The sequence below is a fragment of the Salvia splendens genome, chromosome 9 (assembly GCF_004379255.2).
Source record: "Salvia splendens isolate huo1 chromosome 9, SspV2, whole genome shotgun sequence".
Lineage (NCBI taxonomy): Eukaryota > Viridiplantae > Streptophyta > Magnoliopsida > Lamiales > Lamiaceae > Salvia > Salvia splendens.
Genome location: NC_056040.1, coordinates 2,216,663 through 2,241,020, shown reverse-complemented (window position 1 = coordinate 2,241,020; position 24,358 = coordinate 2,216,663). Strand labels below are relative to the sequence as shown.

Sequence of the window (24,358 nt, the reverse complement as noted above, 5' to 3'; positions counted from 1 at the left end):
ATTTAGTGTAATACGACGTCATCTTGCAGCCTAAAGCGTGACTTTGTTTTGTATGACATCTGATAGCGCCGCGTAGGTAAGTCATCATTCATCTAGTTATGCAGCAACGAAATCTTATTACTTTCAAAATTAGGGCAAATCAATAGTTTGTTTGTAAAATTAGAAAAAATCAATATTTCAGTAGTTACAATAAGATTTTAAAACTAGTGTGCAAACTAGAATCCGACAAAATTTCAGAAATTTGTAGTTGTTCGGAACCATTAAACCATTTCAAGTAAGGAAAAATATCTTCAAATATGTTTTTCAATTCGTTTGAAATATAAGTAAAACTCAACTTTTTTTAAAAAAGAGGATCATTAATGATTCTCAATCTAAAATCCCAAGATGAGTTGACTTATTATTAGATTAGATGTAAATTGTCTTAATAGATGAGCTCCACTTCAACTAAGTAAAACTCAAATTGAAGACCAACACGGGCGTCGATTTCCTTTTATGGTAAGTATGTTTTTATTTATTTTTGTTTCTAAATAATAATAATTCTACCAACATAGAGTTGGGAAGGGCCGCGTTGACAAGTTGGGGCCCACAATCATATGGCCCGGCCCGGCCCAAATACTCTTTATTAGTACAGGTGTACAAACTATAAAGGCCCACCAATATTAATGGGAAGCAAACGCAATAGTTTGAAAAAAAAACAGACATTTAATTTGGCAATGCATACAAACAAATTAATAAATGGTGGGTGAGGATCACAATCTTATAAGTCGATATTCTGTCACATCAATAAATATTTGCTGACATTGTATGGTTTCATTTGAATTAAAGTAAGTTACCGAAAGTGGAGTTTATATGTGAAGTGGCCTTTTCACGCAGGCATGCAGGGAACCAATCCACACTCGATATACACTTAATTAATTAATTAATCATTGGGTGATTTTCTCCCGTTTTAGTTTAATTTAGTTCGTTTCACTGAAAATTTCGTCACTTAATTTTTTACTGCAATGAAGTAGGATATAATTATAAATTATAAGAAAATGAAATCAAATTCTTGGAATTAGAAACCCATCTTAATCATATCAGTTAATTTGTAGAAAATTTTAAGCAATGTCGTAGTATTAGAGCATCTCCAGTGGGCGGATGTCCCACTCGGACATCCACTAGGACATCTCAAAAACACCTCCTGCCACGTCACTAGGACTTCCATCCCACTGCCACGTCACTAGGACATCCCCTGCACAATCCGCCCTTCCCACTAGAGTTTAAAAAAAAAAATTAATTACCGGACGTCCGACCCGGACGTCCGACCCACTCTACAATGGCGGACGTCCGCCCGCCCGTCGCCCGCACGTCCGAGGACACCCGACGTCCTCACGGGACGTCCATATCCGACCTTCGACGCCACAATGGCGGACGTCCGCCATTGGAGATGCTCTTAGCTTGGATTTATGTTTTCAAACGTGTACTTTCTTTCTCTTTCAATCATATCAAGATAATTTGATTTAAATTTGTTGCAATTTTGTTGCATTAAATTGGATTGTGTACTTTGTGTGTGTTTTCATATGCACGTGCATGTATCTTCACAGAAAATATCATACTAACAGTACTCCTATTTACTAAATTTGAAATTAGAATATTTTCTTTCGTGGTGATTCAAATTTCCAAACATATAGCGTCTTACTTATTGAATTGTGCTTCATTATTAAAGTTAGAAATTTTTACAAGTAATTTATGTTAGGCAAAATTTATGTTGTAGTAGTATAAATTTTATATAGCAAACGAGAGAAACCATAAGCAAACAAAAAAGTCATGCAAGTTGCATTTCATAGTATATAGTACTCCCTCCGTCTCATGTTACTTGCACTGTTGCTTTTCGGTTCGTCACAAACTCCTTACACTATTTATAGTTTAAGTTAGAATTAATGCATTTAATTAATATGTTAGTTTAAGTTAAGAACTCCTTTATTAAGTGATGTCTCATTACACTTAAAATTCTAATTTAATTACACTAAAAAATTAATCCCAAATTTACGGCCTAAAATGAAAAGTGCGAGTAACATGGGACGGAGGGAGTATATGTCATAAAAAGAAAAGAATTGAAAAAATCCAAAACCAAAAAGGCCTAGAACAATAACTCAATAATTAATTTAGCTTGAACTATGAGACAACTTAGCACAATATTTCAAAAATATGTTCCTCAAAGACCAAAATCATGGAAGATGAATTTAATATCACCACCAAATCCCAATTAATAAATTGATCGACAAAAAACATACTAATAATTACAAGAAGGATCTAAACTATGTGGTGGATCCATACATAAGCATTGTTCAATCAATTCCTCAAAGATTGCTAGCTCCAGTTCAGCCGCCGTCTCCTCCACCTCCACCTCCACCTCCGCCTCCGCCTCCGTCCTGAACTCGACCTCCATCATCATATCTAAGGTGTCTCGCCACAAATGGCCCATAAATACCTTGCTTTTGTCGCCGCCTATTGCCCTCTTCATGCGACTCTCTTTCAGACTGGATGATGGACGTTGTTTTCTGCGCACTAACAACTGCTCGAATTCTATGTTGTGTTCTTCGTCAGAAGCTTCTAGTAACTTTTGCTCGAGGTCCACTTGGTCAAGTGCGACAAGTTTTTCGAAGCTTTCAAGTCTCTCTAGAAGTTGTTTTCTAACTCCTGCACAATAAAAGTCACAAAATTCAATTTAGTAACACCATGCATTTAAATTAATACTAACATATATTTATATTGAATTATTTTAGAATGAATATAAATGGTAATGATGAGTTCCAATTAATGATTTCAGGAAAATGAGAGTGATAGAAAGCAAATACTGCAAAGATAAGTCTTCCACCTAATATTGGGCAATGAATTAAAAACCTTATCTTTAAAAGGAGAAACTTGTTCACAATAATTGTGTTTTGTGTGTAAAATTTGTACTAACGTTCGATATTCGCATAGGCGGGCTCGAGATCATCGTACTCGTCTTCATCATCTCCAACTAGATTGCGATGCTCCTCGTCTTCGTACGGAGCATCTAACACACACACCGGACTACATTGCTCCTCCTCCTCCTCTCCCACAATGCCCTCCTGTCAAATTCGACGAATAAAAAATAATGGGAAAAAGTTTAGTTTAATCGACAACATATTCTAAAATGGTGGTTAGAATAAACACAATTAATGTTGCAATCCAAGAAAGAAATAGAATAATTAATCAAGATTTGTCCTTTTGGAATGGAATTTATATGAGGAGACAAAAGTTAGAAGAAGGAGAGAATTTTGGTGGGAGGAATTGATCTATGTAGATATGCTGATGCAAATAAAAAAAACAAAAAGGATATGATTAATTAACCCCAAAATTATTGATTCTAGATTATTTTAACAAAAGCTTGAGGGTATAATCGACATTTAAACTCGACAACCTGAACACCAACTCATTGCACACGCCGACAGTAGAAGCAAAGTACAAACAACCCCTCAAAATGATTCTAAATGTTAAATAATTATACTAACCTTTTTAATAACTCATTAATCAACCTCAATTATAATTAATCACGAACTCAGACTTAAGATTTACTTAAGATCTATTGTTACGTACCAAACAAGAGAATTCGTTCAAAAAGAGTATACAAACCATATATTGAAAAGGTGAATTTCCTTTGCATTAGTTTGCGGCAACTTTTCAGTTAAAAATAGCTCGAGTTTATACGTGCGAAAAAAGTAGAATCAAGCAACAATTTGGGACCGAACACTTTATTAATTATAGAAAACTTTTCTAGCAATGAATGGCACAACTAATATTCACGTAAAAAAATAGTAATAATATTCACATAAAAAATAAAAATAAAAAATTTGCCACAACATGATAAATTAAAATTTCAGTGCAATGATTTATTTATTATTACTCACAAAATAACCAAACAAAAAACAGAAATGAATAAAAAAGAACAGACAAATTCAACCAAACCTGTTTTACGCGGCGAATCGGAGAAGCCGCCGGAGAGTCAAAATCCGGCGTGCGGCGGCCGGAGATAGGAGAAAATCCGAAATGACTCATCGCGGTGGAGGCGGAACGATCATCATCTCTCCGCAATCGACCACACGAGCACGGAATTCGAATTTCCCTCCCTTTCAATTCACAATTCCCCTCGCCTCTCCTCCGATGCTTCAGTATCCTCAAAATCGACCCAAACAAACTCACTCCGCCGCTCGATTTCCTCTGTTTCTGTATCCTCGCCGCGGCCTCCGCTAGCGCGGCGGCGGTCCCCTCAGGCACGCGGAGGAAAGCGCGGGATTCCGGCGGAGAGGAATTGCGTAGGTGAGAGCGAGAGCAGGAGGAGCGATTGTTGTCGGAGAGGTAGGTTTTGAGGCGGAAAGGCTCCTGATGCTGCTGCAGTAGCTCATGCAGGATTGGATGCTTGTGATCCATCGTCGATGGCGGAATTGGGGGTTTTTGGTGGTGTGAATTATGTGAATTGAGGAATTGAAATATGTCGAATTTGTTTCGAGTTTGATGCAGATTTCGGCTTTTAAAGGCTCAGAAAAGAGTGAAGGGAGCGCAGCAAGCATTAGCAATGGCGTGGGGACGGTGACAGATGTGTGAGAGAGATATAGAGATAGAGATATAGAGATAGAGAGAGAGATAGAGTCAAGTCAAACCATAATGATATAAAATCTAGGGGATTAAAAAGTTCAGGCAATTTATAAATATAAAACATTTATATTTACTATTTTAAGCTCGAAATGTTATGATAAATTACTCCGTTCGTATAATTTTAAGAAAGGTGAATGCTGCAATATGAATCCAGCTTTTATATACTGAATGAAACGTGAGGCCTAGTTACAATTTTCGTAAAAGTGAAAATGGAGCCTTGTCGTTGGATGGACTAAAACGACAAAAAAAAAGACTTCTATTGTGGGACAAGAAAGTACTAGTAATTAATTTTGGTTGTTGTCAACACAAAGGTATTATCCCTTGCGAATTAATGGCTTTTTACCATAATTAACAACTGCAAATATTTGAAATTTTGAGTTAATGTGTTTTGGACACTTAGCATGCCAATCTGGGGTGGCATGAGAAGATGAGCTCAGGTTTATAAAAAAGTAAGTCTATCTAGTATTGAAATGTGCTTATTTTTAACACAATCCCAATTAATAGTTTGACTAAATTGTTAGTTACTATTTCAGCCTATGTTTTGACTTTTGGTTTGTGAATTAGGTCATAGGCTAAACATTGAAAAAATAACCTTAGCACAAACTTTTTTGATGTGAATATTATTTACGCTCCCATTCAACTTGAACGAAGATGATGAATGTGTTTCTTTTATAAAGATGATAAACATATTATTAGAAAATATACTTTTAAAAATATATAGGATACCATTATTCGTACATGAAATATATTACATAAAAAATGGTTAGTAGCCATTTAAATCGTGAAACTTAGTCAAATTTTGGCTAATTACATGACTTTTGAAATTGAAATATTTGCTCAATTGTCTCTATCTTTACACAAAATGTCATATTTCCATGATGTTCAAAATGACGGGTTTCACTGAATTAAAATGTTTTCTTTCACTTTTTTACGTTCTTATTTTTTTTTATTCTATTAAAACAGTGACGTCTTTAATATCAACAAAAAAACATTGCGAATGGTTATCACCAAATTTTACTGACTCGAATGGCTATTATCCCTATAAAAAGTATAGTAACATTAAATTTAAAAATACATCTCGGTGGAGTATATACATACATTTATTATTGGTACTCCAATAATAAATGTAGTACTAGTATATAAAAACAAACTTCCATTATTCTAGTGACTAATATTCAAATAAAGAAGGTTAAGATTCGAGAAAAATGGGGAATTAAATATAGTATAAACATTTTATCTATTTTTTTTGAGAGACCATGCATGTCCAAAAAACATTCTTGAATCTCAATCTAGTTCCTTTTAAACAAAACAAAAGAAGCGTTAAATCGGATTAAGATCAACGGCTGTAAATAATCCAAGGTGTGTACAAATACGAAACCATCTCCCTCTCTAATAACTAACTTAACAGAAAATTCTCTCCCTCTCTCGATCTGATCTGATACCTCTAATGGCAACCATCAAGTCCGTCAAGGCCCGCCAGATCTTCGACAGCCGTGGAAATCCCACTGTCGAGGTTCATTTCTACTTCGTCCAACGATTCATTTTCGATTTCCACCTTTTTTCCATTTTTAGATCATTATGTTTATGATTTTCACATAATTATTGTGTATTTTGTGAAGAAATTAAATGGTTGATGTGATTCTAGGTGGATGTGTATCTCTCTAATGGAATCATGGCAAGAGCTGCTGTTCCTAGTGGTGCATCCACTGGTAATATTATTCATTTATTTTCATAATTTGATTGTGTATATTGGGTAGTGATGATATAGGATTTGATTTTGCCAATACAATTCAATGATCATCACTTTTGGATCCTTGTGTTTTTTTATCAATCCAATGTATTATTTACATATGGGATGGCATCTTTGTTGTTTGGAAGGAATTTACGAGGCTCTTGAACTGAGAGATGGAGGATCGGACTACCTCGGAAAGGGCGTTGCCAAGGTTAGTGTATTTGCATAGGATGCCTGAAAGGTTGAGCCCTTTTGCAGTTTCTGATGCCATAGTTTTTAGGCCGTTAACAATGTGAACTCAACCATTGCACCGGCCCTTGTCGGAAAGGTCTGTTTTTGATCTCAAACTATGGATGTGTTGTTAGATGTTGCTTCATTGTACTTATGTCATCTTGGAAGTTTTGTTGAATTTTGCAGAACCCGACCGAGCAGACTTCTATTGATAATTTCATGGTTCAAGAACTTGATGGAACTCAGAATGAATGGGGTTGGTGCAAGCAAAAGGTATTCATTCCCATATGCAACTTTACTATTTGTGTGGTTACTAGTATTTGTTAGTAATAAGCATTTTTTCGTGCAAAAGCTTGGTGCGAACGCGATTCTTGCTGTGTCTCTTGCCGTGTGCAAAGCTGGAGCTGCAGTCCTCAACATCCCTCTCTACAAGGTCTTAGCTGGCCTCATCTATTTTGTTATATACTTACTAAGAATAAAAGGTGACTGTTTTCACATTTGTTGCATATATTTGTCTTCCTCTTTTCAGCATATTGCTAACTTGGCTGGTAACAAGAAGCTGGTTCTGCCAGTCCCGGCTTTCAATGTCATCAATGGGGGATCACATGCCGGAAACAAACTCGCTATGCAGGCGTGCAATATGTTGGTTGGTATACTCTGCTGCACTATTGAATGACTAACACGAATTTTCGTTGCAGGAGTTCATGATTCTCCCAGTTGGAGCTTCTTCTTTCACAGAGGCCATGAAGATGGGCGTGGAAGTATATCACCATTTGAAGGCATGTTATATCTTGTCAAGTGAGTTTCTGGATGTAGGAGCGATTGAGCATTACGTTGTGAATGTTTCCGATTTCAGGCTGTTATCAAGAAGAAGTATGGCCAAGATGCCACCAACGTCGGGGATGAGGGTGGCTTTGCTCCTAACATTCAGGTAGCGTCATTCAATTAGCCTACATCTTCGTCTCTGTTAAGTACTAGCGCGTTCATGGTTCTTGTCGTTGCAACTTCAGGAGAACAAGGAAGGCCTCGAGCTGCTTAAAACAGCTATTGCCAAAGCAGGCTATGAAGGAAAGGTGAGTTCCATCTCCTTCATTTCTCGAATCATCTCTACAACGAGTATCACATTTATTCTCCTATAAAGGTTGTTATCGGAATGGATGTCGCTGCATCTGAATTTTATGGAAAAGACAAGACTTATGACTTGAACTTTAAGGAAGAGGCAAGCAAGTTCATAATCTTATGCCTAGGCTAGGCAGCTCCATTTACAGCTCACTTATGTCTTTTTTCCAAATTTTCGCAGAACAACAACGGATCACAGAAGATCCCGGGTGACAAGCTCAAGGATCTGTACAAGTCTTTTGTTTCCGAGTATCCTATTGTGTCAATCGAAGATCCCTTCGACCAGGATGACTGGGGGACCTATGCAAAGCTCACCACAGAAATCGGTGCCAAAGTTCAGATCGTGGGAGACGATCTTCTTGTCACCAATCCTAAGGTCATTGATGAGTCCTATGTGATGATGGATCAGTTAGTTCTATCCTTCCTTACCTCGGTTTTTTGGTTCGTGCAGAGAGTTGAGAAAGCAATCAAGGAGAAGACATGCAATGCTCTTCTTCTCAAGGTATAGTTGTTGTGTGTTTATCTCAATGAGAAAGCAATGAAAATAGAGTTACACATTTGGTTCATTTTTGGTGACAGGTTAACCAGATAGGATCTGTGACCGAGAGTATTGAAGCGGTTAGGATGTCCAAGCGCGCTGGTTGGGGCGTTATGACCAGTCACCGGAGGTATTGTCATCCCCTTTCAATAGACTTGGATTGGATTGTGACACTTTTGTGTGTGGATGATGATGCAGTGGAGAGACAGAGGACACGTTCATCGCTGATCTAGCTGTCGGTTTGTCCACGGTTAGCATCCTTTTTAAGACCGGGACTACTTTCGTTTGAGATTTCGTAGTTATAACTTATTGTGGACTGGTGGAATTTGTTAGGGCCAAATTAAGACCGGGGCTCCTTGCAGATCCGAGCGTCTTGCTAAGTACAACCAGGTAACGATCCAGAGCGCTTGCTTGTGTAGATCGTCGAAAACTTACTACTTAGTTAACCACATGATGTTGTGTGTTTGTGTGCAGCTGTTGAGGATTGAGGAGGAACTTGGTTCAGCAGCAGTTTATGCAGGTGCCAACTTCCGAACGCCCGTTGAGCCCTATTAGACATGCCCCGGGATGCATACGAGACTGCGCGTTTTCAGCGATGGGGTTCGAGTTCAGTAATGGCATCTAGGCTTGAATCATCTTAGGAATAATCATTCATACTACTTCTTAATAAAGGCATGGTGTTTTTTTTTTTGAGTTATGAAGAATGCTGAGTTTGTGATCAAGAACAATAATAAAGAATGGTTGTAGTAGTTTATTACAATGTGATTTTGAAGTGTGGAAACCATATCTTAAGCAGATTGTATAAAAACTAAAGCAATTCTAATTTCTTAGTAATAAAATAGCAATTTGTGAATACTGGAAATCACATGTTCTATGGTAATTTTTTTGATAAAAAGTGTACTCATATAAAGTTTTTAAGTCTAAATTGGAATACTAACATACAGTTGTAATATGAGTATTTACTTGCAAAAAGGTGAATTTACTTTTTAATGTTTCGAGGTGATAGAATGTTTACGGAATTATGATAAGAGTAATATGAGATTATAAAAATGTAATGTGGAGTTATTCATACAAAATATGGATTTAGAAAAAGATAAATTAATATACTAGTAAGTTGTACTTAATTATCAAAAAAATTAGCAATATAATTGATTATTAACATCAAAGTAATATTAACATAGAAACTCAAATAGACACATACTCTTGTATTATATAGTTATTATTACTAGTATAATAAAAATTTACTTACTTTCAAAAAGTTAAACGGATGTTGGTCTATAAAATCATGAATATTTTAACTGAAATTTAGTATTTCCCATGAACTTTAAAATTAGTTTAGAATATCACAAACTTTGCTTTTTATTTGGTATTTCCCACGGCATATCTATCACCATATTTGACTTACGAGGCTTTTTTTTTTAATCATAGTTAACACAATTAAATCAACGTCGTTTTATACGTGACTTTTTATCCTACTTGTTATGAACTTAAAAAGTGGTTTAAAATTCCATAAAAGTATCACGTTTGCCCATGAAATAAGATTTTGATGAAAACATCTTATTTGGTTTAGTATGAGAAATACCAAACCAAGTGCAAGGTTTGTGATATTCTAAACCAATTTTAAAGTTCATGGGAAATACCAAATTTTAGACAAAATTCATAGTTTTAGAGACCAATATCCCAAAATTCCTAACTTAAATGGTATACCAAATATTCTTATGGGCAAAAAGGGGTAGAAACTAACATACATTTGTAGTACAGAGTTATTAGTACTATCAAATACTCTCTCCGTTTCAAGATAAGTGAGCACAAACTTTTCGGCACTGGATTTAAGAAAATGAGATTTTGTTAGTAAGTGGAAAGTGAATAAAGTAAGAGAGTTAATAAAGTAGAGAAAAAAAAGTAAGAGAGAGAATACAAAAAAAGAAAATGGCTCACTTATCTTGGGATGTCCCAAAAAGGAATGTGAGTCGCTTATCTTGGGATGGATGGAGTATTCTTAAAAGTAATATAGAAAGCTCTACCTTTGAATAATACTCCATATATTTATTTAATGAAATATTGAAAAAAAACAATGTAGTTATTAATGGAAAATATTTATTTACAAATAAATAAATTAATTAATTAGCAAGTTATATTAATATGATAAATAATGTAAAATACAATTAAAATAAAAAATTTGCTGGCTGTGGGGTTCGAACCCACGCGCACTTATGTGCAGAAGATCTTAAGTCTTCCCCCTTAACCACTCGGGCAAACCAGCTAATTGTTAAGGTGTTTGAGTTAATTTCATTTAATGTAGTAAACGTTGATATGGTGTTGACCTCTTATTAATTACCAACATTTTGATCCATTAATTATCCATATACATACAATACAATATTATAAATATATTTTATTCTGGTGTGAATCATGAGTTTGACAATAAAATACTTTTAATTTTGTTGTAATTTTTTTGTATAGGGTTCTCACATTCTCGTGGAAAAGCAGTTTGTGCAATAATGCACACCTATTGTAGGGGTGGACGATCGAAAACGCCACATTTTTCATGTGAACGTCATAATGTTGCATTGGACGTATCACACTCGAATCAATTGCACTCGACAAAAATGAAACTTTCACTCTTCATTGGATTTGAATCTTGTGTTACGCATCCATCACAAACAATGCATTCACTATTTCAATGAGAGGATGACTTAAAATGATTCTATACTCTCACAATGTTTAAATATTTTCATTTGAACCCTTCTATATAGTAGTAGTATAAAGTTATGTTGCATTAAAAAATATATTTTGCTTCATAAATAAATACTAGAAATTTCACATATGTTTTTAGTGATTGGCCATTTTGATGATAACAATACTTATCATATTATATCGTGTCATGCATGGTACATTAATTACACAAAAAGTATGGTAGACGTATATAAGATATGATAAAGGCAAAAGGATCTTGACCATTTAGACATATAATCTTTTTAAGATACCTAACCCAATTTCATAGACATTTTAATAATCCCAAATTTTTCCCACTTGCTTAGGATAAATACTTTTATACAGAAGAATATTGATTCCACTTGTGGTATTACTTTGGACTATATATGTAGCGTAATATGCACTGGAAAGTTTTAGCAATAAAATTAGGTGGGTCACTTCTTTTAAAATTAAATCCAAGAAAACAAACAATATTGAAAATGGAACAACTTACCTATTCTTTATGACAATAATTAGAACCAGTTGTATATTCAATAATAAGATAGATGGTGCATTTTTTTTATGTATGTGTATATAAATATTGAAGTTTGTATTATTTATTTAAAGGATAAATTGTTGGAAAATTACAGATTTTGGTCAAATTCTGGTCCGTGTCGTAACCTTAAAAATCAGCCATAAAATTTTGGATTTTAATATTTTTCTCAATTTTCTTACGACGAGATTATATTTTGAAATCATATTTGATAAGTGTGTACTTTCATTACTCTTTGATCATATATTTTGTTTTTTTGGGAAATTGCATACCCATTACTTCATATTGCGATATCTAAATGATAATGAAATTAATATCACTACCTTTTTAACAAATTCATAGTATTCAATAGAGTAGATTTTTATCTAAAAGCAACTCATTTGTTTCATACCTACTAATAAAGTAATAATAGACTCAATAAACACACACTTTTGACCTAGTCAAGAAATTCATGGTATCTAACCGGAATCAAGTGGAGGAAGAACTAAATGATTTGGTACTACAAAGTCTGATGTTTTTATAAAGGGTAAATTGTGAGAAAATTATTTAATTTCTGTCAAATTCCGTTTCATCCCACAATTTTAAAATTTTGTCGTAAAGCATGAATTTTAAGCTATATCTAATGTGATTTCCGAATAAGCTGAAAACATAACCAGTTTAAGACCTGCGATTGTCTCTATTTGAGGCAAAATCCGAATCACAAAAGCCAATGAGTGCTCCACCTTGCTGAGTATCATCTGTTTTGTATACTAAACCATACTTTGCTGCACCTCTAAGATATCTGAGGAGCCATTTTAGAGCACTCCAATGCTCTCTTCCGTGATCAGACATGAAGCGGCTAACAACACTGATGGCTTGTGCTAATTCAGGCTGGGTGCACAACATAGTATACATTATGCTGCCTATGATGTTAGCATAAGGAATTCTGCTCAACTCCCTTCTCTCAGCATCATTCTTTGGTCTCTGATCCATACTAAGTCTGAAGTGGGATGCCAAAGGAGTACTTACAGCCTTTGCATCACTAATTTGAAACTTTAAGAGCAGCCTTTGGATATAATCAGATTGCACCATCTTCAATTCTCGTTGCTGTTTGTTCCTGATTATGTCCATTCCAAGTATTCTCCTAGCCTCTCCTAAATCCTTCATTTCAAACTTGGTTTCCAGTTCTGACTTCACCCTTATCATCTCATCATCGTTTTTAGCTGCTACTAGCATATCATCTACGTATAGGAGAAGAAAAGCAACTGCAATCCCATTCTTTTCTCTAACGTACACGCAGCTATCAAAATCTGACTTTCTGAAACCCATAGAAGTGATATGCTCATCAAATTTAATGTACCACTGTCTGCTACTTTGCTTCAACCCGTACAAACTCTTCTTCAACAAACAGACCATTCACTCCCTTCCTTGAACTTCAAAACCTTCGGGATGATGCATGTAAATAGTTTCTTCTAAGTCTCCATGTAGAAAAGCTGTCTTAACATCTAACTGATGTAAAACCCAGTCATGCTTTGCTACCAAGGCCAACAAAATTCTGATTGAAGTATGCTTTACAACTGGTGAGAAAACTTCATTAAAATCAACTCTTTCTTCTTGAGTAAACCCCATTGCCACTAGCCTGACTTTGAATCTTATAGTCTCTGTCTTCCCCACTTCAATCTTCCTCTTAAAAATCCATTTACAGCTGATCACTTTCTAAGTCATAGGATTTTTCACCAAAATCCAGGTCTAATTTTTTAATAAACTCTCAATCTCATCTTTCATAGCTTTGATTCATTCCTTACTTTCCTTGCTCTTGATGGCCTCTGCATAGCTAGATGGTTCAACATGCTCAATTATCTATGCCACACATAGAACAAAAAAACTCATTTCATTATCACTAAATCTGGAAGGCTGCTTGATTTCTCTTCTTCTGACTCTGTCTCTAGCAAGTTTATACCCATTGTTATTCTGTGATGGTGTTTCTGAATCAGTAGTGGGAGCATCAGTACTACCTGAATCAGTAACTCCACTTCCACTAGTAACTCCATCTTCATTATTGACAGAATTCCCATTAGTGACTCCACCTTCACCAGAAGTTTCTCTACTATTGTTCTGATCAAAACTCTCAACTACTGTAGTCCTCAAGCTAGAATCCATGGGACCATCAGTACTCAAAAAAGGCATCCTCTCTTCATCACAAACCACATCCCGACTGATAATGATCTCCTGATTTCCCTTTCTGTGCACCAAAGTCTATATCCCTTCACTCCATGTTGATAGCCTACCATTACACATTTAAGAGCTCTAGGATCAAGCTTGCCCTGCTTGCAATGAGCATAAGCTCTGCAGCAAAAAATTCTCAAATTTCTGTAATTGTTATCTTTCTCATACCATCTAGTACTTGGTATGTCATTTCCTATGGCTAATGAAGGTGAGTTGTTGATCAAAATGGCAGCAGTACATACTGCCTCACCCCAGAAGTTCTTAGGTAGACCCGAAGATAACAGAATGCACCTTACCCTTTCCAATAGAGTCCTATTCATTCTTTCATCCACCCCATTTTGTTGTGGGTTGGCTGGATCCGTTCTATGCCTGCTGATCCCATTGTTCTTACAGAAACTCTCAAACTCAGTGGAAAAAAACTCAAGGCCATTATCCGTTCTTAGGCACTTCAAGGTTTTCCACTTTTGAGTTTCATCTCCAAGCTCCACTCCTTAAAACTCTCAAAGGCCTGCGACTTCTCTTTCAAGATATAAACCCACACTTTCCTTGAGTAGTCATCGATGATGGATAAAAAATACTTTCCTCCACCCATGGTCAGAGGTGTAGCAGACCCCCATAAATCTGAATGGGCATAGTCCAGTATCTGCTTGGAAGAATGTATACCTGCTTTATAAGGAAGTTTCTTGCTCTTTCCCAAAACACAGTGTTCACACACACTTGGCCTCGAAGAATCATCAATCTGAATAACTCCTTTCCTCATCAACTATTTCAACCCATTTTTACCAATATGCAATAGCCTCTTATGCTAGTTCTCAAAACCTGCCTTCTCTGCTATGTTCAAAGAACCAACAATAGTTTCTGCTTCTAAGTAGTATAGGCTATTTCTTCTCTTAGCCTTCATCACATTAATACCATCTTTAGAAACAACCATCTGCCCATTCTCATAGATAATCCTGAAACCTTTTGATTCTAGAACACCAACAGATATGAGATTTCTTTTAATGTCATGAATATACTTGACTTATGTGATGATTTTCACTGCTCCAGTGCAAGTCTTGAGCCTGATATCCCCAATTCCCCTGATTGTACAAACTTGATCATTGTCGAGCATCACTGATCCAGATGTTTCAAGAAAATTTTCGAACCAATCCCTGCAAGAACTGATATGAAACTACATCCGTAGTCCATAATCCAAGCCTTCTCTATCTCTTTCCCTATGACGTTCAAGACTTGGGCTGGTTTTTCTTCCAAAGCCAAATCAGCTTGATTCTGGGATCCCTCATTCAGTTTCCTCTTCCAAGAGAAACAGTCTTTCTTCAAATGCCCGGGTTTTTTACAATAGTGGCAGCTCCTGGTTTCTTTCCCACCTCCATCAGATTGTTTTTGCTGTTGAGGAGGCTTAAAACCATTCGATCCCTTCTTCTTCTTCCCTTTGAATCCTTTTATATTCAAAGCCTGGCTGCTGCTACTTTCACTAGGACCAGAGGAGTTATTTTCTAGCTCATTCGATCGAAGAGCACATTGAACCTCTTCATAGGTGATTCCAGATTCTACATTCCGGCCAAACAACATAACATCCTTTCGATGTTGATACGACTTCGGTAGAGCATTCAGGAGGAGAATTGCCTTGTCTTCATTCTTCATCGGGCCATCAACATTCTTCAGATCATCAAGATTTTTACTAAAATCATCAATCTGCTCTGCGAATGATCGATCTTCAAGAATCTTGTATGAGAACAAACCCTGCTTCATGTACAAGCTATTTGCCAGTGATTTAGTCATGTATAGACTCTCTAATTTTGCCCAAACTCCATATGTCGTGGTCTCCTTCGAAACCTCTCGCAATACCTTGTCCGTGAGATTGAGGACAATAGCGCTGTGAGCCTTCTTGGCCATATCCGCCCTCTTCTTCACATCTTTCTCATCAAGATCCTCCTTCTCATTTCCCTTTTGATCGATCGACACAATCGCATCGTTGAGGCCTTGTTGAATCAACATAGCTTTCATTTTGATCCGCCACAGACCAAATCATTCTTTCCCGAGAATTTCTCGGCTTCAAATCTTGTCGTCGCCATCACCAGCAACTCCGATTCCGATTCCCACAAACGGCGCCACTTGTTGTGGTTGGCGACCGATCTGATGAACAAGAACTACGAGTGGAAAAGTACATAGATGTTTACGTGGTTCGATCTCTCGATCTACATCCACGAGCGAGGAAGAAGATGATTTATTGATGAGGGTTTCTGGGATATTACAAAGATAAGAACTCAAATCTGCAATACAACACACTCACCTCTAATCTCACTTTTCTCTCAAAAGCTAATCAAGTAAGTAGTTGAAACTGGATTGAATCTTGATTGTTGGTGCATACATCAAGTGTGTACCAACAGCTCGTGGCCCCAGCTGAATCCTCACACCAACCGACTCAACCGTTGCATTTGAACTCCAGCCGTCGATCTTGCTGATCTTCGATGAACTGCCTAGATGCGTGGTTACACTTTATCAAGTAACATTAATAAATATGACAACAAAAAAACATAATTTTATTATTTTAGGTTAATTTTTTGTAAATTGTATAATAAAAAAAATTCATGATTTTCACAATAATTACATATTAAAAAAATATTGGGACATCTCATTTAAGTAAGTAGCTGAAGGTTGAAAAAGTTGCCCTGAAAATAGAATAATAGGATTACGCCATTTAACTGAATCATCCCACTTTCCGACAATCGCGAGGCGGAAAGTAGGAGAGAGAAACAAACAAACAGACGAAATCTTCACCAAAAAGCGTAGAAATTGAAAACCTCTCTACCATGGCGGTGCTTCAAATTCAATGAATTCCGATCTCATGCATTTACTGCCTCAATTCCAATGGAAATGCCCGGCCGCCGCTCCAATTACACCTTGCTGAGCCAAATTCCCGACGACCCGCCCTTCCTCCCCGCGCCGCCCAAATTCTCAGCCGCCAACCCGCCTCCGCAGCCCTACTACTACGAATCGCACTCCGCCGACACTAGCAAGCTCAAATCCGACCGAATAGGTGGATCGGCCGCCGCATACGACTGGGACGCGATCGATCAGCGGATGATTTCGCAGCAGAGCCGGATCGGAGCGACCTCGTTCGCCGGCGGCTCCTTCGGCTTGCAGAGGCAGTCGAGTGGTAGCAGCTTCGGCGAGAGCTCGATCTCGGGGGACTATTACCCGCCCTCGCTGTCGAATCCGGAGGGGGTTTTTAGTCATTTCAGCGACGGCGGCAGTGATTTGAGGGTGAAGGCGGCGGAGGCATCGGGAAGGAGCTCGTCTCGGAAGAGCTGGGCGCAGCAGACGGAGGAGAGCTACCAATTGCAGCTGGCGTTGGCTCTTCGCCTCTCCTCCGAAGCCACCTGTGCTGATGACCCTAATTTGTTGGATCCGGCGCCGGATGAATCTGCTTACCGCCCTTCTTCTTCCGCGGATGCTATTTCTCACCGATTCTGGGTAATGTGAACGACACTTATTGTCCTAGGGTTTAAAGATCATGTTCCGCCAAACGTTTTATTATGCATGTGTTTGAGTCCAGTTATGTTTGATGAATACAAATGTGCCAAACAAGTGATTGCATGATAGTAGTTCTATGGCTAGTGAAAGGCCAATTAGGTAATGAAAGATAAGCTGGGAAGTGACAATTGGTGGAATTAACCAAGAATTAGTTCTGATAGTTTGAAAATAATAGTAGTACTTAGTAACTTACTACACTTCGGCATGAGGGATATGAGTGTCAAGTCGAGCAGTGACAGGGGGTTGTATCGCATTTGCAGAAGTTCCCGGTTGGTATAACATTTACCTGAAATTTTAGATTCTGGACCGTCAAAGTTACGCGTGTTTGTATGCAAGATAAGTGTACGAATTGAATGTCCAAAACAAGAGTGCCCCCAGAATGCCCTAATTCAACTGCCACAAACATTTTAACTTTGTTTATACATGAAATGAATACACTTATTACTGACTTGAAAGACTGAGGTGTGCAGAAATAGACTTAGCTTTTCAAGCTTTGACATACAATGAATCTCTCATACCTAATGTGAGAAAATTTTGTGGATGGGTATTCAGTGCAAACTTTGTTTGTTTTTAGCACAGCTAAATTTATTTTTGAACATTTGCTTTCGCTATCTAAACATCTGTCAAATAGTCGTGTGCTTCTCCTTCTTGCATGTATCTTTATCAAGGAATCCGTTCAAGATTATTTTGTGAAAAAGATACAGCTAGATTGTTGGTGTAAAACCTTTTGGAAATGTCAAGTTTGTGTCAGAAACTTTTAATCATTAAGTTTATGAAGATCAACTGCAATACACTATCCGAAGTAAATTGGGTGACTTGTCTTTTAGTGTCTTTGACTGTTTTCTATCTTCAAAGTTCAATCAGTATCTTTTGAAAGTAAGAGTTTGTTTTATTCACCATCATGTCCAGCCAAATTTGTAGCATGTACATTATGTCATTAGCACCGTATATGACAATTAATTAAATGGGGTGTCGATTGGCACTAGTGAATAAGGTCATATTATAAGGACATCTGATATCTGTATTAGTGAGTGTTTCCGTCAATAATAAAAACAAATGCAGCATGTTTACCCAAAAGGCAACATAATAAATTCAAAATAGAGCCTGACAGTGCTGTATTCTATCGTATTTTAGCTGGTAACCAATTTTGCTTGATACATGCAATAAAAGAAGTGATTTCTGTATTAGGTAAAGTTGCCCGGGGTTCCAGGTGTATAACCTTTTAGTAAGGACCATCTCGTCTTTCTTTATTAGGAATTCTCTGTGACATGGAGTAGTTGTCATGAATGGTCAGGATTAATCTCCTGATTTGAGAATTAAGACCACGTATTTGTTGAATGGCGATCTAGGTTAAAGACTGCATAAAGAAATCGAGATATGCACTGATCTTGAATATATTCACATGGCGCATATTATTGTGGCTTTACTTTAATGTAATAAATGATATGGCTAACAAATTCTGCATCACTTTTCTACTTTATTGGGACATCCAAATTCATATAGTTGTTTTCTTCAGGTAAATGGCTGTTTATCATACTACGACAAAATACCTGACGGATTTTACTCCATCCATGGGATGGATCCATATGTCTGGGCTGTATGCTCTGATCTTCAGGAAAGTGGCCGAATTCCATCTCTTGATTCAATGAAGGCTATTGATCCTGCCACTATGTCTTCTGTTGAAGTGATTGTAGTTGACAGACGTGTTGATCCTAGCTTGAGAGAGTTACAAAACCAGATTCATACAAAGTCATCTAGTAGCCTTACAGCCAACGAAGTTGTTGACCAGCTTGCAAAGATAGTTTGCACTCATATGGGGTGAGCACTTGAAGTTCCTTCTGAAGCATTCCAGCAAACCAGTTCGTGTTGTAATTATGTTTTCTTTTTTCTTAGGCATGCAGCTTCTAATGGGGAAGAGGACTTAATTAAGATATGGAAACAGCATAGTGATAACTTGAAAGATTGCTTGGGGTCAGTTGTTCTACCGATTGGCAGTGTGTCTGTGGGCCTATGCAAGCACAGATCGTTACTATTCAAAGTATGCTCTCTACACTTTGCATTCTCTTGTTCTTGTTTTCTCTCATATTTTTTTTGTAGTTCTAACAGACATGTGTTTGACCTAGATACCCCATATACCAGAAGTAGTTATCTTGGCTATGTCCTAAGAGAATGAGCATAGGTCTTTGCTTTTAAAAACTGAATCCTGAGAAGAGAAAAGCCGACCTTAAATATCTCTATCAAAGATTGTTTTCCATGGAAACTCATCTATTATTATTATTTGGCAGGTTTTAGCTGACATTATCGGACTACCATGTCGGATTGCGAAAGGATGTAAATTTTGTAATCGAGAAGATGGTTCCTCATGTCTGGTTCGTTTTGAGCTGGACAGGTATTTCTTATTCCTTTATGTGTTGCATTCATTTTAGTCAAGCTGCTGCTTCCCTAGTTCATATCCAAAAGTTGGGTGCTTCAAATTTGAGAGGCTTATACTAAGATCTTTAGAATTAGCATTGTATTGTTGCTGAATAGAGTGGACTCTTGGCTTCACAGCATATCTGTTAATTTATTAATGGTAATTTGTTGATAGTGATGTCACTGCTTAGTATGCTCTTACTTTATTAATTATTCCCTTTCTGTCAGTTGAAGAAGTGAAATTTGACAAATGGAGCCTCCACTGTCTAAACATCCTAAAGAGAGAAAAAAAACTAAATATCATGTGTGCTGTCAGTGCTGTTAGTAAAATTCATTCGCAGTGTATGGTTGCTAACTGTCTTAATCATGTTTGAAACCAGGGAGTATCTTATTGATCTTATTGAGAAACCAGGATGCTTAAGTGATCCCGATTCAATGTCAAATGGTCCGTCTACCATCTCAATTTCTTCTCCACTGCGTTTTCCGCGATCCAAGAAGGTGGAGCCTACAATTGACTTCAGGTTGCTGGCAAAACAGTACTTCTTGGAATTCCAATCGCTTAACCAGATATTTGATGAGTCATTAGCAGGTGATTTTCTATTAAATTGACCTTTCATGTGCATTTGCTTATCTTTTGGAAAGTCTCGCCAGCCTTTCTTGGCTATCAGTATAACTGCTTTTTCAACTTGCTCGAGTTCACTAACATTGCTCGAGGATCACATTCAATGAGATTTTACCTTCTGGTTTTGTTCCATTCTTTATACTACCTTAAGTTTTAAAGAGTAATCCTGACATCAGTTATATATGAATACATTAGGCAGAATCTCAACAGTAAAATCTTTTGCTCACAAAGTATGAAAACAATCATTCTAATTTATCAAGATTCAGAAATGACCTGCAATTGGATCAGGTGGTAAACATTGCAAAATCTTTATAAAATCTTGCTCCGTGCAAAGCAGCATTTATTCGTTATCTGTTCTGTGATATCCTGGTGGACATGTACTATGGCTCTTATTGCTTGATCCCTGTAATTTGATTCTATGGTCAGTTCTGTGGGTTTAGTGTCTTTAGCTCTTGAGCATTGAATTGTTCCTACTTTAGAATTCTTTTTTCTGGTCCTCTTTCTCGTTTTCATTTTTTTGGTGGCTGTTGATAGCTGGACCTGTTACTGATGCTGGTGCTGGTGATCCCTTATTCCCTAGACAATCAGAGAAGATTAATGATGACAGGACTGGCACTCCTCCAAGCTTAAGTAAGGAGGAGGAAGTTTCTCGTATGCCCCCCCCCCCACCTACCCCAAACTTTTGGATGCATGGAATTACTACCATTGCTTTTCCAACCATCTAATGCTTATCATGCTTTAAACTCTACAGGCAAATTAATAGGTTCAACACCTTTAAAGCCCCCTCCTGCAGTCCGACATAATGGTTTGCCAGGTCCCAGAGGAAATGGAAATAAGGATTGGAGGTCTATTGGTGGAAATATGTTATTTCAAACCAAATCAAGTGCTGAACTAGCCTTTGATATCGAAGAGCTGAAGATTCACTGGGATGATCTAGTTATAAAGGAGAGAATTGGGGCAGGTACTCATGTCTGGTGGTTGCAAAAATTTGTGTAGTGTATGGTCTTAATTCGTTTTATTTTGGAACTTGGGAAGGTGGTACTCTGGCGTTTATTTAATTGTTTGCCTTATGATTTTTTATCTGTAGGTTCTTTTGGTACAGTTCATCGTGCTGAATGGAATGATTCGGTATGATATTTATCCTTCCAATTGTTAGAAGAGACCTGACATGTAAATTTGTAATGCTGTTTGTTTGTGACTTGAGCTGGTCACACCACTCTTTTGTTAAATTGGAAGTTTGATTCTATCCCATGTTTCTGTGATGTGTAATCTCTATGAAATGAGAATCTTATTCTCCCTATATATAGTAATCGGTATTTATATTAAGAGTTTTTTCTTCCAGGATGTAGCCGTGAAAATTCTTATGGAACAAGATTTTCATGCAGAGAGGTTCAAGGAATTTTTACGAGAGGTATACATGCTGTTTCCCTCTAATCTTTATTGCAACCTGCCTTGTTCATCCGTTACTTGATCTTTTCACTGCGGCAGGTGGCAATCATGAAAAGATTGCGTCATCCTAATATAGTGCTCCTTATGGGAGCTGTGACAGAGCCACCAAACTTGTCCATCATAACAGAATATTTATCCAGGTATTAGTTTTTCATTTGAACTCCAGATATAAATACCTTAGTTATCATAGCGTGTCTTGCAGTGTTCTAACTGTTAATGTGTTTATCTTCACCCCAGAGGTAGCCTGTATAGACTTTTGCATAAACATGGTACAAGAGAGATGTTGGATGAGAGACGTCGGTTGAGTATGGCTTATGATGTGGTTTGTGTTCAATTTGCTTTGTTAGTATTGTAGCAAGCCCGTCCCCCACCTTTTCAGTTTAGTATTTTTGGGAGATTTGACTGGTGATGATTTTCTCCTACAGGCAAAGGGGATGAATTATCTTCACAAGCACAACCCTCCCATTGTTCATAGAGACTTGAAATCTCCCAATCTTTTAGTCGACATAAAGTTTACTGTTAAGGTATGAAAAATGGGCAATCTCAAGGATGGATACTTCTGATGTTGTGACTGAGGAGGTTGATAGACATGCTATGGATCTATTTCAATACTAACTCTAATCATCTAATGTTGTGAGTTCATTATTGTTTTTGATGATAACTGATTATTATGCGAGGCTTTGAACTTTTATGGGCAATATTCACGTGGTATGTGAAAATCCTGTTTTCACATGGTTATACATTAAGCTTACTTGTGTATTTTTTTCTGGGATAAAAAACTAAAGATTTCTATTTGACCTTAAACCTTCAATGCTCCTCGACTCACTGTAATTGGCATACCTTCTTACTCAAAGTGTCCTTCATACAGGATTTTATGCTCTATCAACCAATCTTGTCTATCCTTTTCAATTATTTCCTTCTTTTGCATGGAATCTCACCTTTAAAATGTCTGCATCAGGTTTGTGATTTTGGTCTTTCCCGTTTTAAAGCAAACACATTTCTTTCTTCCAAGTCTGCTGCTGGGACTGTAAGTCGGTTGCTTTTTTGCAATGATCTGATTCCTTGAGCTTTTTCTTGTTTTGGAGGGCTTTCATTAATTAATGAGAAAGTTATTTTATTTTCTGATAGCCTGAGTGGATGGCACCTGAAGTCCTCCGCGATGAACCATCAAATGAAAAATCAGACGTGTACAGTTTTGGTGTGATTTTATGGGAGCTTGCAACCTTGCAGCAACCATGGGGTAACTTGAATCCTGCACAGGTTGGTGAACTTGCTTTAAAGTCATACATAACTGTGGCAATTCCATCTTTGTGTCGGCAGTTAGATCCAAATACTAATAATTTCTTTCGTTGTTGTCATCATTTTTTATAAATTTTTTTAAGCCCGAATAAAATGGGAGATTTAGCTTTACCGTCTGCCATTCAGGTTGTAGCAGCAGTTGGTTTTAAAGGAAAGAGGCTTGAAATTCCCGAGGATATGAATCCTCAAGTTGCAGCCATAATCATATCTTGCTGGGCTAAGTGAGTATACGATCTGATGTTTGGAATATAGTACAAGTTTATTTTAGTAGCTAAACTGTAGTAGTTACTTTGTTTCGTATCCAAATGGAAGCCTAAGAAACTTTATGGAAATATTAATTCTTCTTTCCTAATATACATCTTATAGGAACACAAACGCAAAACCACCCTCACGCACCCATCCACATAATTGTTTAGTTTCTTAACTGTTAGGATGGATAGTTCATTCTGACCTTATCAATAAAATTGCAGTGAGCCCTGGAAACGGCCCTCCTTTTCCAGTATTATGGAATCTTTGGCACCACTAATTAAGTCTCCTTCGAGAACCAAACCAGCAAGCCGTGGAGAACTGACTTGAAGATTTTGGACATCATTAAAAGCTCATCTCATTTTCTGCATGGATTCTTCTGATCAATTTTCTAGCACTAAAGATACTGCTCGGACTGCAAGGTTGTCTATCTTCAAAACTTGAACTTCTTGATGTCTTTTCTCGGTACTATTAATCTAGCTCAACTTCCTGCTGGATTTATTTCGAGGTGTTATAAAATGCAAATGGACGAAAGCTGTGCGAAAATTCTCCGATCTAACGTCAGAGTCTTCTTGTGCTTGTCTCAGGTGTTCTTGTGTACATAAAAGTTAGTTGAAATTATTGAGGAACTGACATTTTTGCGAAAGTTGAAGGAGGTGTTATCATTCTGAAGGTACTCTGAGAAATTGCAATTCCTTTTACTAGTCATTTAAATGAATTTGTCTATGTACATCAATTAAATCCAGAAACGAAATTGTGTTCATATCATTGTTAATTTATTTAGTGATTTTGTACTTACAGATGGATATTTTTGATAACTTTTCTACAGAAAAAAAACAATTCACAATTTTTTGTATGCGATTTCAGTATATATGTTAAATATATAACGTGGAGGCTAATGAAATCAAGTGCATATGCCAATATGTTACATTATTTTTTGTTCATGTTTCGTTGTGAGAAACAAGTGGGCCACTTTTTTTCCGTAAAAATGTTACTTGCTGGGAAAAAGAATGGGAGTGAAAAATTGCAAATGTATAAAAAGTATTAATTTTTTCAATTACA

The 24,358-nt window shown here is 36.9% G+C and overlaps 3 protein-coding genes and 1 non-coding gene across 7 annotated transcripts; 2 read left to right on the top strand and 2 right to left on the bottom strand.

The window, feature by feature from the left end:
- Positions 1 to 2,197: 2,197 nt before the first annotated feature.
- LOC121748970 lies at positions 2,198 to 4,626 on the bottom strand. The gene is made up of 3 exons (XM_042143566.1): positions 3,973 to 4,626; positions 2,948 to 3,095; positions 2,198 to 2,679 (listed from the first exon to the last, which is right to left on the bottom strand). Exons 1-3 carry the CDS (start codon positions 4,432 to 4,434, stop codon positions 2,273 to 2,275), a joined length of 1,017 nt encoding a protein of 338 aa, XP_041999500.1. The 5' UTR covers positions 4,435 to 4,626; the 3' UTR covers positions 2,198 to 2,272.
- A 1,453-nt stretch (positions 4,627 to 6,079) lies between these two features.
- Positions 6,080 to 9,004, top strand: LOC121748969 (enolase-like). The gene is made up of 17 exons (XM_042143565.1): positions 6,080 to 6,172; positions 6,305 to 6,368; positions 6,538 to 6,602; positions 6,672 to 6,719; positions 6,809 to 6,895; positions 6,975 to 7,055; positions 7,152 to 7,253; positions 7,321 to 7,401; positions 7,479 to 7,553; positions 7,633 to 7,695; positions 7,764 to 7,841; positions 7,923 to 8,117; positions 8,193 to 8,243; positions 8,321 to 8,409; positions 8,478 to 8,529; positions 8,613 to 8,669; positions 8,754 to 9,004. The coding sequence occupies exons 1-17, from the start codon at positions 6,107 to 6,109 to the stop codon at positions 8,832 to 8,834; spliced, it is 1,335 nt and encodes a 444-aa protein (XP_041999499.1). The 5' UTR covers positions 6,080 to 6,106; the 3' UTR covers positions 8,835 to 9,004.
- A 1,455-nt stretch (positions 9,005 to 10,459) lies between these two features.
- TRNAL-UAA lies at positions 10,460 to 10,542 on the bottom strand. The gene has a single exon. It is a non-coding gene; the product is annotated as a tRNA-Leu (tRNA).
- A 5,866-nt stretch (positions 10,543 to 16,408) lies between these two features.
- Positions 16,409 to 24,096, top strand: LOC121748535 (serine/threonine-protein kinase CTR1-like). 4 transcript variants are annotated; one of them, XM_042142953.1, is made up of 17 exons: positions 16,412 to 17,208; positions 18,785 to 19,086; positions 19,162 to 19,306; positions 19,554 to 19,657; positions 20,061 to 20,269; positions 20,837 to 20,953; positions 21,054 to 21,263; positions 21,390 to 21,430; positions 21,645 to 21,713; positions 21,791 to 21,891; positions 21,989 to 22,073; positions 22,177 to 22,275; positions 22,710 to 22,778; positions 22,880 to 23,011; positions 23,177 to 23,271; positions 23,521 to 23,718; positions 23,884 to 24,096. In XM_042142953.1, exons 1-16 carry the CDS (start codon positions 16,603 to 16,605, stop codon positions 23,624 to 23,626), a joined length of 2,490 nt encoding a protein of 829 aa, XP_041998887.1. In that variant the 5' UTR covers positions 16,412 to 16,602; the 3' UTR covers positions 23,627 to 23,718; positions 23,884 to 24,096. The 4 variants fall into 4 exon arrangements, with proteins under 4 accessions (XP_041998889.1, XP_041998890.1, XP_041998887.1 ...); XM_042142954.1 differs by having other exon boundaries at positions 16,413 to 17,208; positions 20,837 to 20,932; XM_042142955.1 differs by lacking the exons at positions 23,177 to 23,271; positions 23,521 to 23,718; positions 23,884 to 24,096 and having other exon boundaries at positions 16,409 to 17,208; positions 21,989 to 22,056; positions 22,880 to 22,952.
- The last annotated feature ends 262 nt before the right edge of the window (positions 24,097 to 24,358 follow it).